This window comes from Olea europaea, unplaced genomic scaffold, assembly GCF_002742605.1.
Source record: "Olea europaea var. sylvestris unplaced genomic scaffold, O_europaea_v1 scaffold4952, whole genome shotgun sequence".
In the NCBI taxonomy this organism is placed as follows: Eukaryota; Viridiplantae; Streptophyta; class Magnoliopsida; order Lamiales; family Oleaceae; genus Olea; species Olea europaea.
Genome location: NW_019263266.1, coordinates 1 through 17222, shown reverse-complemented (window position 1 = coordinate 17222; position 17222 = coordinate 1). Strand labels below are relative to the sequence as shown.

The following is a 17222-nucleotide window of genomic DNA, read 5'->3' as shown; positions in this document are numbered from 1 at the left end:
TTCCGCAAGTTAAGAACTCTACTTGGAGTATCAAAATCAAGTTTAAGGGGGGATGTTGAGTAGTAAACTTGATTTTTGGACTACATAATATGGGCTTAAAGATTTTTCTTATAGGCCCAAATCAATTAAAAGGCCCAACATGCATAGCATTTCTAGAAGCATTATCTAGAAAAATCTATATAAATATCTACTAGAAATATCTATATAAATATCTAAGTAAGATATGTAGTTTTAAAGAATATCTAGAGAATTCTAAGAAAATATCTTGATATGTAGTCTAGGTGTCTCTAGAAAATGTGTGGACTAGAATCTTCTTGTAAACACTATATAAAGGGGTAGTGCCCTCCATTTTGTAACAAGCCAAAAAAGTTTGTAAAGTCTTGAATTTGAAAAATACAGGTTTCCTTTTTTCACTTCCTTCTTCCTATTAGTGTTGTCCTCTTAAAAGCCTTAGCCAATCCAAGTTAGTAAACCCATCTTTCCTCCAACAATAACTAACTTGCAGATCTACATGAAGTAATGGTGAATTATGACGGCCCACCATCTGAAGTTTTTCGACTTGATCCTTGTCTCTGAAATTGGAAAAAATGCAATATGAATGGAAGGGCAACAAACAAAGTACTGAACCAAAGAAGAATTCAATGTTAAAGTAAACTATGGAATTAAGGTGTCTCCATTCTAAGTATTGACTATCCCTCTCCAACTCAAGTAACTACACGATTGTTGATTTAATTAAAGACACCAAATAACTTCGCAACTCCAAGAATTTCACCAAATCATGTCTGGACCCGAAGACTGGTTGATAAAAATTAACTTTACATTCCAGTTAAACAACTTTCCATAAGCAATTTTATTTCTTCTTTATGATATGTATGGGACGAGATATACTGTTAAGGCATTTATAATTGAACAGAATCTTAGACAGGTGAGAAATGGATAAGCTTAATATCAAGCATCCACCTTTTTTATGTTCCACAACTGGAAGTATCAAATTACGAACTTCCATCAGTCGGTCTCGTAGTGTTGAAGAACAATGGATAAAATACCTCTTAATGTGTTGTTGTTCCATGCCCTGTCCAGCAGGCTTCCTGATATGTACAGGCAGGGTTGTGCACTGTGAATAAGCATTGCATATGGGATGTTGTTTGTTATCAACTGAAAGGGAGCTAGCTTTCGATTCTTCTTCTCGACCTATTCCGTTAGGATGTCGAACGAGTACACTTCCATGTCCAATCTCAACAGACACCATAGGTTTGTCACTCTCTAGAAGCAATTGTTCTTCTGAAGTTGCGGAGAAGCATGATGACTGTTGTTCATGCCATATAGTATACAAATCTTTAGTAATCTTCTCAAATGGAGATGGTTTTGATCGACGGATGCAGGTTCTTTTCTTGGAAGGCACCATTGTGTCCCAGACAACAGATTGGGAAGGGCCTGCAAAGATGATTAATGTGTAAGCAATTCAATCGGCAGCAAAGATGTTTAATAGCAGGAATGAATAGTGTCTTTAATTCAGACAAACATCAAACTACACCACTCGGGGTTGGTGACTTAGTAAGAATGCAATTTGTAAATAACGAATAAGCCAACAGGATGGAGTTTGATTTGCAGATTTTAAGTGCCAAATGCGTAAATCATGCCTAAAAATCAAACAAACCTGTTAAATCACTTGCATCAGCACTGCCATATTGGGCACAGCTCTCTGGGTTAGATATGGCAGATCCAGAACTTGATCTATTACTTGTATCTTCATCTAATCCTTTACGGAAACCATGGTTATGACCAGGCGCAAACCCTCCAAATTCAGAAAAATCAATAGCTTGCTTTTGTTTGAGAACTTTCTCCCTTCTACTCTTAATGGATACATTCTCAACCTTATATGATACCCTAGGGTTCTCATAGTCATCAGATTCTGCCCTTGCATGTAGAGGAGTATAGTTTGCCAGTGTTCCCTTTGTTCTCCACCGAGAACCACATGCATTGCATAGAACTGGCTTCTCGGGTGGTCCATTGCGCCAAAGAGGGGTGCCTGTTTCATAATTTATTTATTGGCAGTCAAATCAGTGTCAAGCAATTTGATGAAAGAATGACTGGCGTCAGAAAATTCCTCAATGACAAATCAACATGCATGGCCAACTAATTATTGGTTAAATTTCAACAAGCACAATATATGGAGACGATTAAAAATAATAATTGCAAAGAAGGTAAAAAATAATTGCAATAATGAAATATTGCACAAAACTTTTTCATCATAATTAGAATTCTAAGATTTTTGGAGGATGGTTGACATTGCACTGCAAATTTCAGAATGTAATGGTATAATATCTTTTAAGGTGTTTTCTTGAGTTAGAATATCAAAAGGGAGGGTGCTTTCTTTACATTGGTAAAACTGAAAGCGAGAAACTGACTATATCAATGTGGAGAAAAGGAAAGGAGATTAAGATTATAGTCACTCTAAAGATAAAGCATACATCTTTAAGGATTTATGACAGTTTGGTACAGCTTGCTATCCTATATATAGGGAACGTAGTTTTGGGAATCTACTTATACATGCACAGCGAAAAATTAAAATTATTTCGATTCCCACCGAGGATCCCTTTGTGTTTAGATAGAAATCATGATAAAGATTGTACCTTTGACGAAGTCTGCAAACCTTTTGCTTTTCTTTTCGTTCCAGCAATCTTGATTCGCCACTCACAGCTGTCCAATTGTCCAGCCTCCAACGGTGATCCACACAGAGAATAAGATTGCAGCTACCAGTATTTTTCTCTTGTGCCAGCAAGAATAATGAAAACTATTTAGACCTCAAACCCTAGCAATGTATTTATATAAACCCAAACGGGCTCGACCCGGTCCGATCCAATATTTAATTAATCAATTTAATTAAAACCGGTCCATGAATTAATTAATCCAATCAATTAATTCGGGAATATAAATAACAAATACAATTAATTAATTTATCCAACGATTGTTAAATTAACCAATTGGCAATTTGCAATCTTCCAATTCTCTTTTGTGTGCGACCCATTAGGTTCCCGACCACGATGCCTAACGTCGTGAAATATTATTTTGATCTAATCAAAATTGATAAATTAAAATACCCTTTTAATTTATCGTCAATTCACACTCGTCGTCCTTGATTGACATTTAGCAATGTGTCAGGGTAATACATGTGACGGGAAATGTCACGTGGTATGACAAAACCAAATTCATTCGTTTACCGTGAAACTATAATCCCTTCGTCAATATGATCCGATCAATTATGAGATATAGAATTGTGTCAATCCCGAATTTCGATCATATCTTTCACTCCACTATTAAGTCAATATAAGTCGAAAACTCATTTTCGACTTATGAGTACACCTTGGCCAAAGATTTCGTTATTGACTTAATTGAATTGACGAATCCTTTATTGGTCAATCATAATCTCCTACTATCTAAGAGTGACGAATCCTTTATTGGTCAATCACAACCTTCACACGATTCTTGACGTACCCGAACGATGTCGTATTAGCTGCCCTTTACAGAGCAACATCCAACACCGCCAAAGTATGACTGTCTTCATATAAGGCACCATGACGACCTCAAGTCTAAGAACCAATTCCACTACCGAACGTTAGAGATTAACCACTGACACTCAGATAGTTATCCATGTGGAATCTCTTGATGGGTCTCCAATGTTTTGTTCTATAACAAAAACATCCACGTGTCATTTAAGTGTCACCACACTTTAACTTGTGAGATCAGTTACTTACTTTACAAGTAAGAAATGCCACACGTGATGGTCTATTCATAATAACGATATTCGTATCTCGTTATTACTTACGACCACGGACGATTTAAAATTCAATCAAATGTAATTTGTATCTCACAATCACAACTCCTTGTGATTAACAAATTACGAAGATTTGAATCTGCGGACTCTATTATTTATTTAATTGTCTATTAATTAAATAATAGATCTGTCATTAAATTGCATTAATTATGTATCAAAAGTATTTATGCCCAAAGTTGATTGGACCTAGGGCATAATACTTACAAACTTTCACTTGCACTAGATCCAATCACTTATGTATCTAATATCATAAGTCTACATGACGATCATGTTTGTACTACGACAACTCTTTGTCAGTGGATCTGCAATATTGTTAAATATGAGAATTTGTTCTTCTCTTTACATCATTCTATGTATTATCTATCTGATGAGATTATACCACCTTAATACATATTTGGATCATTGATGAGACCTTAGTTACTTTGCTTTCACAATGGCTCTATTGTTATCACAATACAATGGTATGTGATCAACAATATTAGGAACTACTCCAAGTTCATTTATGAATATCATGATCCAGATTGCAACTTTTTGCTACTTCTGAAGTAATCATGTATTAGATTTCTACTATTGAATCAACGGTTGCTTCATGTTTGGAACCTTTCCAACATACCGCTCAAGAGTAAACCAATTTCTCCATATAAAATCTTCTCAAGATTTCATCTACGTAAACTGTGATGAGTTAAGCAATTTTCTAGATCTACCTCTATAGATCAAGTTGCTTATCTCATATCGTTCATGAATAAATCCTTTAACAACCATTATTTCAATGATTGAAACATAGGGATGTCGTTTTCTGTAATATTAGGAATACGATAATGCTCCCACTATCTTCTTGTAAACACACAATTCGTCTTCAAATTTGATAAAATCAAACACTTTGACCTTTTCCGTTAAATCGAAGATTTCAGCTCTATAGAGACTTATCTTAACCTATAGTTACGATATGCAACTATTGTAAATAAAACCCGAATGCACTTCAGCAATGCCACAGGAAAAAGGTTTCACCAAGATCAACACTTAACATTTGCTTTTAGCCTTGCTTTGTATATATGGATATTCACATCCACATCGACCTTTCCCTTGTAAACTATTTACAAAACCTTATGGGTTTTATTCCATTAGGAGGCTTGACCAAGGTCCAAACCTTGTTCACATACGCCGAGTTCATCTTGAGTATCATGGCCTCTTGCTGTCTCTTTTTAAGTCAACACTTGACTTTATTTTGGTGCAACTAGTAGGTTCATCATCCTGGATCAGTAATACTAGACTAGTAATCACGGATTCGCACCTTCTTGAAGGTTGAATGATCCTACTAGACTCACATAGAGCTGACATGTCCTCAAGAGTCTTTTCTCCGTGATTAAGAGTATGTCCCATATCAGATATGGGATCAAACTTGGATTTATCTACTCGGTTAACTATATTTGTGGACTCTTTAATTCTTTCAGGTTCTATTTTGCTCTCACTGTCCTCTCCTAGAGTAAACATTCTCTCTAAGAGGACGATGTATCGTGAGACGAAGACTTTCTTCTCAAGGAGTTAATAGAATTGATATCCAAATATTTGTTTTTGGATATCCCATAAATATGTGTTTATCGGAGTTAGTCTCAAACTTATCCAGTTCAAGGCGCTTAAAATAAGCGTCATGTCCCCAAACTTTCATATGAGATAAATTGGGATTACTGTCTTTCCATAACTCGTATGAATATCTGTTAACCAATTTAGATGTGACATGATATAATGTTTTGCATACTGCAATCAATACATGACCCCAAAACAATTTTGGGAGATTTGAATGGCTTGTTATTAATCGCATTATATCTAATAATTAACGATTCCTCCTTTTAGATACACTACTATGATGCAGTATATATGGAGGAGTTCACTGCAAGAGAATCTCATTTTCTCTTAGATAATATAGATTTTATCTTTAAGATACTCTCACTTGATCGAATCTTAATGTGAGGGTATCTTTACCTATTTGTTTCTCTAATTCTAGCGTGAATCCCTTGAACTTTTCAAGAGTTTCATGTTTGAGTTTTCATCAAGTATACATGATCATTGATGAAATAAGAGAAACATTACCTGGCATCTTTTGACATGAGTCCATATGCATCACTATGCATTAGACCAGTAATTATGCTGACCTTTCTTCTTTTCAAGTAAAAGAAGATTTGGTCATTGTGCCAGACATGCATAATTTTTACTTGTTAAAATCAATTAATCCAAAGTATACATCTTTATGTAACTTTGGAATTGCATTTCATCTATATGACAAAGTCCGTCATGCCAGATTTAGGTAATAATTAGATTATCGCATTTATGCCTTATAATTTCTATACTCATTATAGAATCCTTAGTATTAAAGAATATAAACGTCGTTTTGTAATTTACCATAGCCATTAGGATCTTATTAAGATAAACAAGAACAACTATTGTCCTTAACATTAAAATAGTTCATGTTCGAACATGAAATTCATTTTAATGTTCCAGCTATAGTTGGTATAAAGCGACATTTCTCTAATTCCAATACTAAACCAAAAGGCATTGGCAAGAAATATATTCACACAGGCAATGCAGCAACATTTGCTCATCTCCAACGTGTATGTCAATTTCTCCCTTTCACAGTAGTCTACTGCTTTTAAGTTTCTCCATATTTGTATAAATATGAGATTTACATTTGGTATCAAATACCTAAGAAACTCGTGAAGTAGACATAAGCCGCGCTATATTCCTACCAATGACCTTTCATTCTATAATGAAAACAATGGTCATTAGATTTGATATTTGTCCTTCGCTTAGACTGTCTTAATCATATTGGATGCTTTCATAAAGCCCCTTTAGACTTCCTCTTAATATCTTTAGAGGAATCAATAGTTTGCCCACTACCAATTTTGATAAAAGGCTTAACAGTCCTAAGCATGTTAAGCAATTTAATAATTTTGCATTCAAACTTATTCACGTTAAATTCATAATAGTTATGAATAGCTTTCTCTGACAGAGATTACAGAACTAAGTCACTACTTAGTTCATGGTCTATGATTGAACTCAATTGAGATATTTCTCAACATTAATCATCTTCAGTGTCTAAGCATCGATTGAAGATTACTCTGTCATTTTGCACTGGTATAGTTGTTTGGAAGTCTCGTATCCTTCCACACATGATTATTATCATACAACTCTTGGTAATGAAGAATTATGTGCTAACATCTATACTCTCAAGTTGCTTTTGTAACTCAGTGACATAGTTGCAAACATCACATGCGTGCAATACTATCTCATCACTGTGTTTATTATAGTAGCCACATTTTCCTTAGTTGAGTCATCATCAGGTGTTACTGGAAAATGGCTACTTAAGGACAACCAACTTTTTCATATCTAAGAACAATTCTCAAATTATAGTGCCAATCAAAAGATTTAATTTGGTTGTTGGCATCCAGTACGCCATTCAAAACATATGGTTACTCACGATTCAATAAATATAAATGACGAAAAGAAGGAGAATAATATACAAAATGCATCAATTAATTTAACATGGACTTTTATTAAATAAATCATGCTCCCACTGTTTAATTAAAATTTATGACCCTCTTACATAAATTTATGGAATCCATACTTGACTCCCAGTGGGCTGGGATCCCATCTATTATATTAAGACCTTGAGTGTACTTAACAATCCCTAATATAACATTTGGGTAGATACTATTATCAATTATATCTCGATACAACTACCAAATCATTAAGCTAACAAATCTTTGTCTTCACACATCTTATCTGTTAGCTTAACATACTTCTAAAATTTATCTCCTTAAGTGTACTCAACAAAAGATAAATTTTAGTTAAGTCGAACCCATTATTCAGAAATATCTAATATTTCATAGTGTCAAAAATATCCCTAATAGACCAGCCTTGAGTGTACTCAACAAGTTGAGACGATTTGAGATTTTGATTTTTCACTATAATGATGGAAGACAATTATAAATGTGACTTAATTTTTGTGGAGGGATTTTGCATTTAAAGGTCTCATCAAAATAATAATAATAATAATAATAATAATATATTTTTTATTATACATCTACTATGCAAATAAATATATATAACATGATATAATTGTGTGGACGATTATGGACTTTACTACCTAGTCTTCCCGAGCCATAAGGAAGACTAGTTGATCAATTCCTAGGGGGTGTTACATTAATCAGTATCAATACACCATCTCCATGGTCTCCTCCTTTTCTTGTTTCTTCAATTAATTTAGTTACAATTTGTATCCTATACTAGTTGGCACGCAGGCCTAAATGAAATTGGACTCGCAAGCCCATAGCAACAATAATAATAATGGACTCGTAGGTCCAAAATGATCAAGAGCTCGCAGGCTCAAAATAATAACAATAATAATGGGCTCGCAGGCCCAAAATAATTAAGAGCTCGTAGGCCCATAAAACGACAAGAATAAAAATTAACCATTTAAAACATCCATATGGTCAAGTCCATAATTGTGCAATAATAATACATTCATCACATAAATGTATACCTATATAATATCTAATATTATATGCAAATTAATTTCAAGTTTATAGCAATTGACTAGTCTAAACTCTTTTAGACAAATGGATTGGAACAATTAAATAATTAATTAATCATATTAATCGATTATTTAATTAGCGGGAATATTTAATTAAAATCAAATTTTAATTAAATAACAAATTAGAGTCCAACTCTAATTTAATAATTATATGACGGGATTATTTAATTAAAATCAGATTTTAATTAAATATCAAATTAGAGTCAAACTCTAATTTCATTACTTAAGGCGGTTGAATTTAATTAAAATCAAATTTTAATTAAATAGTAGAATTAGAGTCCAACTCTAAATCTAAGATTTTTTAGGGCCAACCCGTTTAATTAAAATCAAATTTTAATCAAACACCAAATTAGAGTCTAACTCTAATCTAAAGAAAAGTTTAGGGCAAAACAATTTAATTAAAATCAAGTTTTAATTAAACGTCAAATTAGAATCCAATTCTAATTTCTAAAATATCTTCGAGTGAAAAATTAATTAAAACAAATTTTAATTAAGTCCTAAATTAGAGTCAAACTCTAATTTAAATTGAATCAATATTTTAAATTAGGATAACACTCCTAAATAAAATAAAAATTCAATTGGGGTCAAATTTTAATATTTAAGTTAAAATCCAATTTTAACGAAAATATAAAAAATCGTCAATTTTAAATAAAATTTTAATTTGGGTCAAAATCAAATTATAGGACAAAGCCATTAAAATACAATTTTAAAACCATTTTAAAAATTCAAGTTCAAAACAATTTTAAAAATTGCAAATTGGCCCAAGTTTCAAAATTACACAAAAGGCCGCACAATAACAAAATTTGCATGACTGGCCCCTCCATTTAAAATTCACAAACTGACCGTTATGTTATAATTGCAGGCGGGTTCCTCAATATTAAACTTTTGCAAAATAACCCTTATTTTAAAAATTTAACAAATGGACCCCTAATATCATATTGCAGGTGAGGACCTGCAATTTCAGAAATTGCATCAGAGGCCCCGCCTCCATTTCACCCTAAACGAATTGAAAACCCTAAGTTTCAATTTTTTTTTTGTTTTCCCCTACTTCTTTTGGCGGCGCCTCTTCTTCTTGGTTTTAGGGGCGTGGCCGGATTCAGGCAAGCAACTTCGTGCCGCCATAGCAGCGCGCGGTGTTGCTACGATGAATAGTAGTAGCACCGCACGCTGCTGTGTTACAGCAGCGCCAGTCCGATGCTGCCATAAACGGCAGCAGCAACAGCGTCGACTGCTGTTGCTGCACCAAGTCTCCGGGCAGCTCCGGTTGCTACCCAGATTTCAGATCCATACATTTTTTTTAATCCGAAAATCAAATTTTCAAATTGCTAGAAACAAGAAAAATATGTACAATCAACATTTGATAATTCAATCATGCAAATCAATTTCTAACAAATACAAAGTAGGCTCTCATACCAGTGTTGGGAATCTACTTATACATGCACAGTGAAAAATTAAAATTATTTTGATTCCCACCGAGGATCCCTTTGTATTTAGATAGAAATCGTCATAAAGATTGTACCTTTGACGAAGTCTGCAAACCTTTTGTTTTTCTTTTCATTCCAGCAATCTTCATTCGCCACCCACAGCTGTCCAATTGTCCAGCCTCCAACGATGATCCACACAAAGAATAAGATTGTAGCTACCAGGGTTTTTCTCTTGTGCTAGCAAGAATAATGAAAACCATATGGATCTCAAACCTTAGCCATGTATTTATATAAAACCAAACGGGCTCGGCACGGTCCGATCCAATATTTAATTAATCCATTTAATTAAACCCGGTGCGTGAATTAATTAATCCAATTAATTAATTCGGGAATATAAATAACAAATACAATTAATTAATTTATCAAATGATTGTTAAATTAACCAATTGGCAATTTGCAATCTTTCAATTCTCTTTTGTGTGCGACCCATTAGGTTCCCGACCACGATACCTAACAACGTGAAATATTATTTTGATCTAATCAAAATTGATAAATTAAAACACCCTTTTAATTTATCGTCAATTCACACTCGCCGTCCTTGATTGACATCTAGCAATGTGTCAGGGCAATACATGTGACGGAAAATATCACGTGGTGTAAGAAAACCAAATTCATTCGTTTACCGTGAAACTATAATCCCTTCGTTAATATGATCCGATCAATTACGAGATATGGAATTGTGTCAATCCCGAATTTCGATCATATCTTTCACTCCACTATTAAGTTAATATAAGTCGAAAACTCATTTTTGACTTATGAGTACACCTTGGCCAAGGATTTCGTTATCGACTTAATTGAATGAAACGCAGATCATAATCTCCTATTATCTAAGAGTGACGAATCATTTATTGGTCAATCACAACCTTCACACGATTCTTGACGTACCCGAACGATGTCGTATTAGCTGCCCTTTACAGAGCAACATCCAATACCGCTAAAGTATGACTGTCCTCATATAAGGCACCATGACGACCTCAAGTCTAAGAACCAATTCCACTACCGAACGTTAGAGATTAACCACTGACACTTAGATAGTTATCCATGTGGAATCTCTTGACGGGTCTCCAATGTTTTGTTCTATAACAAAACATCCACGTGTCATTTAAGTGTCACGACACTTTAATTTGTGAGATCAGCTACTTACTTCACAAGTAAGAAATGCCACCGTAATGGTCTATCCGTAATAACGATATCCGTATCTCGTTATTACCTACGACCATGGACGATTTAAGATTCAATCAGATGTAATTTGTATCTCACAATCACAACTCCTTGTGATTAACAAATTACGAAGATTTGAATCTACGGACTCTATTATTTATTTAATTTTCTATTAAGTAAATAATAGATCTGTCATTAAATTGCATTAATTATGTATCAAAAGTATTTATATCCAAACTTGATTGGACCTAGGGCATAATACTTACACGTAGAGCAGAAGGCTAAAATGACAATGCAGATTTGAGTTCTAAATATAGATACGCTACTAATTCTTCTTTTGAGGAGACGATGGGGGAGGAAGAAGCAGGAAGAAACACGGCAAATTTATATGTGAGGTGTCTGTCTGCATATGCTTGGAAGTTAGCACAAGGAAAAGTCTACGCCATCAGTCTTCTTGATGAGATTGAGCAAAAAGGTGTATAATTTGTAGCTCTTTTTCGAAATTGACAAGAGTATGGGATCAGAAACAAAAATAACCAAGGAATTTGGTGCTTGAGCATTTAGGAAAATATAGTCAATTCATTTAATCGAAATCGTCAGTAATTATCTTGACAGCTCTTTAAACATGTCATACAACACATTGACAACCAAAACTTGTTTATCCCAAATTCCCCTGAAAATATAATTCTATAAAACATGGCAACAAGAGTCCACTCTGAGATCTAAAAAACTACTTCAAGCAGCAACAATGGATTGCTTAGCCAAATTGAAAATAGATAGAATAAACTTTTTCTCAGTTCAATTATTACCTAATATAGATATTTCCTCTTTCTTTGTGGTCAGAAGCAAAGCATACATACATAATCAGGAGCATATTCTAAGCAAAGGCAGAAGCTTAAGAGTAAGAAGAATTTCTTCCCAGCAGGTGAATAGAGATCAAAACTCAGAATCTTTAAACAAAAAATCAAAACTTATGGATGATATGATACTAGTACGCAGTCAAAATTATTAGCAGTTGAAAATCAAATCAGAAGTTGTAAAGGCAACACTCAGAAGTTTGGATCAAGTTAGATTGAATACGACAGAAACGAACTTCTAATTTCCATTGAGAGGAATTTTGTCTAAAGTGCAACAGATAATGGAGAAACAAATGCTTCTCCATTCATAGGTGGGAAAAAAAATTAAAAAAAAATAAAAAGAATAACAAATGCCTATGATGTGGTTAATGGTTCGAACAAGATGGGAATCCCCATTGCCAAAGATTGATCAGAGGAACATCACACACACACACACACACATACGCTGGATGTCATTCGACACAATCACACAACTACTTGTTTGGCGACAATCGGAATGTCAAATCTAGAAAGAACAAAGCTGGAAAATGGTTATGGGATACAGAATATTAAGAGATACATTCCCAGATAGTGGACGTGGATGTACTGAACGGAGAAGAAGAAAACGTCAATGCTAGAGAGAGTTGCTTGAAATTACTCATGGGACTAGCTCTAGAATGCACGAATGATTTGCCAGAGGAGAGGCTTAATATGGAAGAGGTAGTAGTAAGACTCAAGAAGATCAAAAATGAATTCGTTTCTTAGCATAACAGAGGTCAATGAAGACCAAAATATTTTTCTTAATAGATAGTAATCGTGCGTATTTCACAAACTTATGGCATCGTAAACTGTAATTGTGCAATACTTGACAATATTCTGTGGATATATGCTGCATCTGGCCTTTCGTACATGTGTCATGGATGTAAAATTGTACAGTGGAGCTTTTTTTTTTTTTTTTTAAATATTTTTATGTTAGTAACTATATGAAACTGACGTATTAGACATCGTTTGTGATTATTTTATAGTATTAAAATTGTAAAAGAATGAAAAATATTTGAAGTGAAAGATCTGTACAATCTTGAGGTGGCGAGGTAATGAGTCGCCAAATAATCCAGTACCCTCCTCTTCTTCCTCCTATGTATTCTCTGAAAATTTAACCACTTCCTCTAATAATTTTCTTGAAAATGTAGCAAACGAAATTTATAGAGGTGATCAGTCAAATATAGTAAAGCCTGTTTCATCGAAACATCTAAATTGAACTTATCTGTTTTTTGGGAAGTGTAAATATTTACAAAGTAAATAGTAGAATGTAGAAATTATTGTTAGATGACTAATTCTCAGCCAAGATAATTTAGGGGGAGGTCTAGGTTTTGATTTAGCGGGACAATTATTGGAAGTTTTGAATGTAATTAGTGGGATTTAAAAAAAAAAATTCTAATTTTTGGCCCCCTAAAGAGCTGGGCTCGAGGCGATGGCCTCTTGAGCCTCTCCTGAGGTCTGGCTTTGCATCCAACATTGACCAAAACATCGTGCTTCTCTACAATAGAAATAGTTATATGAACTTTACTAGTTGTACACTGATTTTTGACATGTTGGTTGGCTCTTATATTATTGTCAAATGTCAATTGGATGAAAAAAACTATTTGAAATTTAAATTGTTCAATAGGATAATGTCACATGAGAAAGTGTAAACAAGAATTACACCGCCATATTATATATGTAACAAGGTTATATATATTGTGATGGCAGCTGGGGCGTGGGGCCAAATAATAAATTTCCTACTCTACTCATATATTTTATATGCAGAAAAATGATCATATGATTATTCATTTCAGACTTGGATTAATGCGGAGATGGAATTCTATCTCCGAGTGACAATATTCCATTCAAATCTAAAACGACTAGGGAATAGAATAAATGTCTATTTACTTTTTTTAAGTATGGTAGTTTGTATGATAATATTGCAGTCCAGTGACAAGTTCAATAACCATTATTTGATTAAGGGTCTACATAGTTAAGTTCATTTCTAATACAAATAGATCGAATTGATACCAAATAAGCATTCTACATGTGCACTCATGGAATAGATATTCTTTTGATATTTTTGGAAGAAAATAATTATAGAGTAGAAATCGAAGGTTTCACTTTAATGCTTTCTGTAAGGTGGTAATAGTGTTTATTATTTGGAATATGGGTTAATAGCGCAAAACGTCCCTACGTTTAATAGTTATTGTGGAAAACGTCCATACGTTTCATTTTTTTTGCATTTCTCGTCCTTATTTCAATGTTTCATTGCTAAAAACGCCATTATCACCATTTTTGAATGTAAAATTATCAAAATACCCTCCTATTTAAATAAAACAAAAAATAAAGAAAAATAAAGAATAAATTACAATTTTACTTCTAATTGTTTTAAACAGTGTAAGTGAGTCAAATAATTATTAAAACGCATAATAGCACAAAACGTCCATACGTTTGACATGTAGTGTGCAAAACGCCCTTACGTTTCAAATTGATAAAAATGACGTTTTTCGCAATGAAATGTGAAAATAGGGATGAAAATGCAAAAAAAAAAAAAAATTGAAACGTATGGACGTTTTACGTAAGAAGTGTCAAAGGTAGGGGCATTTTCCGCAAGAAGTATCAAATGTATGTATGTTTTGTGCTATTAGGCCTTATTAAAATTGAAACCATTGCCAAACCGGTGAACCTCCATACCATTTCCAAAATACCATTACCCAAACTCCGACAGCACCATCTGTTCCGGAGAGATCCATGTCATTTCCAACACACTAATCGATTATACTCACCAGGGCGCTTCTCTTCATGGTCTCTTCTTCTCCAAATGGAACTGCCACCTTAGAAATGAAAAAACTCCGAACAACATGTTGGTTGACACTTATATTGTTGTCAAATGTCAATTGAATGAAAAAACTGTTTGAAATTTAAATTGTTTAATATGATAATGTTACGTGACAAAGTGTAAACAAAAGTTACACCGCCATAGGGTATATGTAGCAAGGTTATATATATTGTGATGGCAGCTGGGGCGTGGTGACCAAATAATAAATTTCCTACTCTGCTCATATATTTTATATGCAGAAAAATGATCATATGATTATTCATTTCAGACTTGGATTAATGTAGAGATGGAATTCTATCTCCGAGTGACCATATTCCATTCAAATCTAAAACTACTAGGGAATAGAATAAATGTCTATTTACTTTTTTAAGTATGTTAGTTTGTATGATAATAGTTTAGTCTAGTGACAAGTTCAATAACCATTTTTTGATTAAGGGTCTACATAGTTAAGTTCAATTCTAATACAAATAGATCGAATTGATACCAAATAAGCATTCTACACATGGAATTAAATAGTTCCATGTGCACTCACGGAATAGATAGGAATTAAATAGTTCCATGTGCACTCATGGAATAGATATTTTTTTGATATTTTTGGAAGAAGATAATCATGGAGTAGAAATTGAAGGTTCCACTTTAATGCTTTCTGTAAGGTGGTAATAGTGTTTATTATTTGGAATATCTATCCGGTCATGTAGATTCATCTAAATTAAAATAATAATTGATTTAACTGAAAATTTAAAAGCAGATGATCTTTTTGTCAAAATGTATAAAGTTCATATAGTTAAAAAAAAAAGTATAATCATAATTACCTTGTACATACTGTACATTTACGTATTTGAAGGGTAAGAATGTAGAAAAAAATATTGACATGAACTAAGTGGGATTAATAAATTATGAACGAGGTCCTTAAGCAGTCGTACTTATTGCTATAATACAGTTGCATTTTGTTTGTAGTTGCCATCGTAATGTTTTGCTATTAATTATGTATGGAGGTTGTGAGAAACATTTTAGCAAAAATTAATGTTACGTCTTGGTTAAAATTTTAACATAGGAAGAATTTTATGTTTCATCATAAATTGTGCATGTTTAGCACAAGTTTAAATTATAATTTAAACTGATCAAACACTTATTATCCATATACTCTATGAATCTACTACTTATCGCTCAGTTTTTATTCACACATTTCTAGAAACCTGCTTCTTAATTTATAATTTAAACACAACCAAATTAAAAAAAAAAATCGATGTCGGTAGTGTTTAGCTTTCCATTCCACCATTAGTCCTTAGTGGGAGAAAAATCGTAGATATTAAAATCATTAATTCTGAGTGCGTGCTCTTGTTCTGCTATAAATACGTCATCTAAAATCCAGCTTTTGTGTATCCCTCGTCCCCTTCAAGAATTGGAACTGCCTGAAAAATGGGTTCTTATTTCTTCTTTTTTCCTATGATATTGCTGTTGGCAGCAACTTGTTATGGCCAAAGATTTCAATACTCGAGAGCAACCTATTACAGTAGTCCCGAAGGCCTAGGAACTGCAAGTATGTGGTGCTCTCGTTTTCCCTTTCCCCTCTTCTTTATGATATTTTATTTTTTTGCACAACTATTTTACTTTATTATTATTATTATTATTTTTGAAAGACTGTGTGTTACCCTTGTGTAAAATATGTGTTACACTTTTTGTAACACAATTTTACGTCTATTCCGCTGCATGTTTTCATCACTGTGGTGATTATCAACGTTGAAACCACCGTCGCCACTGTCGTTGACGCTGCCTATTTCCACCACCACCATTACAACCATTGACACCAATCTAAAATGTCACCATCAGATTTGAACTTCCAGCCATCTCACGATCACCACCTTCGGTCACCACTAGATCTATACTATCTCAACTTGCCACCAGATTTGTACTACTATCAAGCCCATGCGACTACAAAAATGACCATCACCCACCCCCATCGCTATCGCAATCCCATCACCCATTTCTAAATTTTGTGTAGAAAAGAGTTAAGTGATTTTCAATTTTTTTTACCAAATATTTTACTTCTTCAAGATATTTTGACTCAGTCAATAGTACGGAACAGAATATTAATAATACCACTAGCGTAGTAGATCGTAATATAGTAGTTTGTATTATTCGGTGTGATGATAACTAATTCAAATGAGCTTCTCATAATTTTTCCAGCTGGAGCTTGTGGGTTTGGAGAGTTTGGAAAGACCGTCAACAATGGTCAAGTCGCGGGTGTCTCTAGGCTTTACAGTGGTGGAAGTGGTTGTGGAGCTTGCTATCTGGTAAGGCAATTTCTTCTTTAAATAAATTTAAAAAAATTGAAATGAAAAAGAAGTTCGTGATTTATAGAATCTCTTGGAGGCCATATTTGGAGCTATTAGTATCACAATTTTCTCCCATAAGCTGATGCCTAACATTCAATGACTCGATTAGGTAAAGTGCA

The 17222-nt window shown here is 33.6% G+C and overlaps 2 protein-coding genes across 2 annotated transcripts; one reads left to right on the top strand and one right to left on the bottom strand.

The window, feature by feature from the left end:
* Positions 1–499: 499 nt before the first annotated feature.
* On the bottom strand, positions 500–2045 carry LOC111388457 (GATA transcription factor 26-like; the record flags this gene model as incomplete). The annotated part of the gene is made up of 3 exons (XM_023013162.1): positions 500–572; positions 1047–1434; positions 1658–2045. Coding segments are annotated over 3 exons (849 nt in total), but the record flags the coding sequence as incomplete, so codon positions are not given.
* Positions 2046–16132: 14087 nt separating this feature from the next.
* On the top strand, positions 16133–17087 carry LOC111388456 (expansin-like B1). Its single transcript, XM_023013161.1, has 2 exons — positions 16133–16307; positions 16955–17087. The coding sequence occupies exons 1-2, from the start codon at positions 16187–16189 to the stop codon at positions 17080–17082; spliced, it is 249 nt and encodes an 82-aa protein (XP_022868929.1). The 5' UTR covers positions 16133–16186; the 3' UTR covers positions 17083–17087.
* Positions 17088–17222: the final 135 nt, after the last annotated feature.

Excerpts from the sequence above, each read along its gene's own strand:
- LOC111388456 (XM_023013161.1), top strand. The coding sequence starts at position 16,187 with ATGGGTTCTTATTTCTTCTTTTTTCCTATGATATTGCTGTTGGCAGCA. Across the intron at positions 16,308-16,954 it reads CGAAGGCCTAGGAACTGCAA|CTGGAGCTTGTGGGTTTGGA; the intron begins GTATGTGGTGCT and ends TAATTTTTCCAG.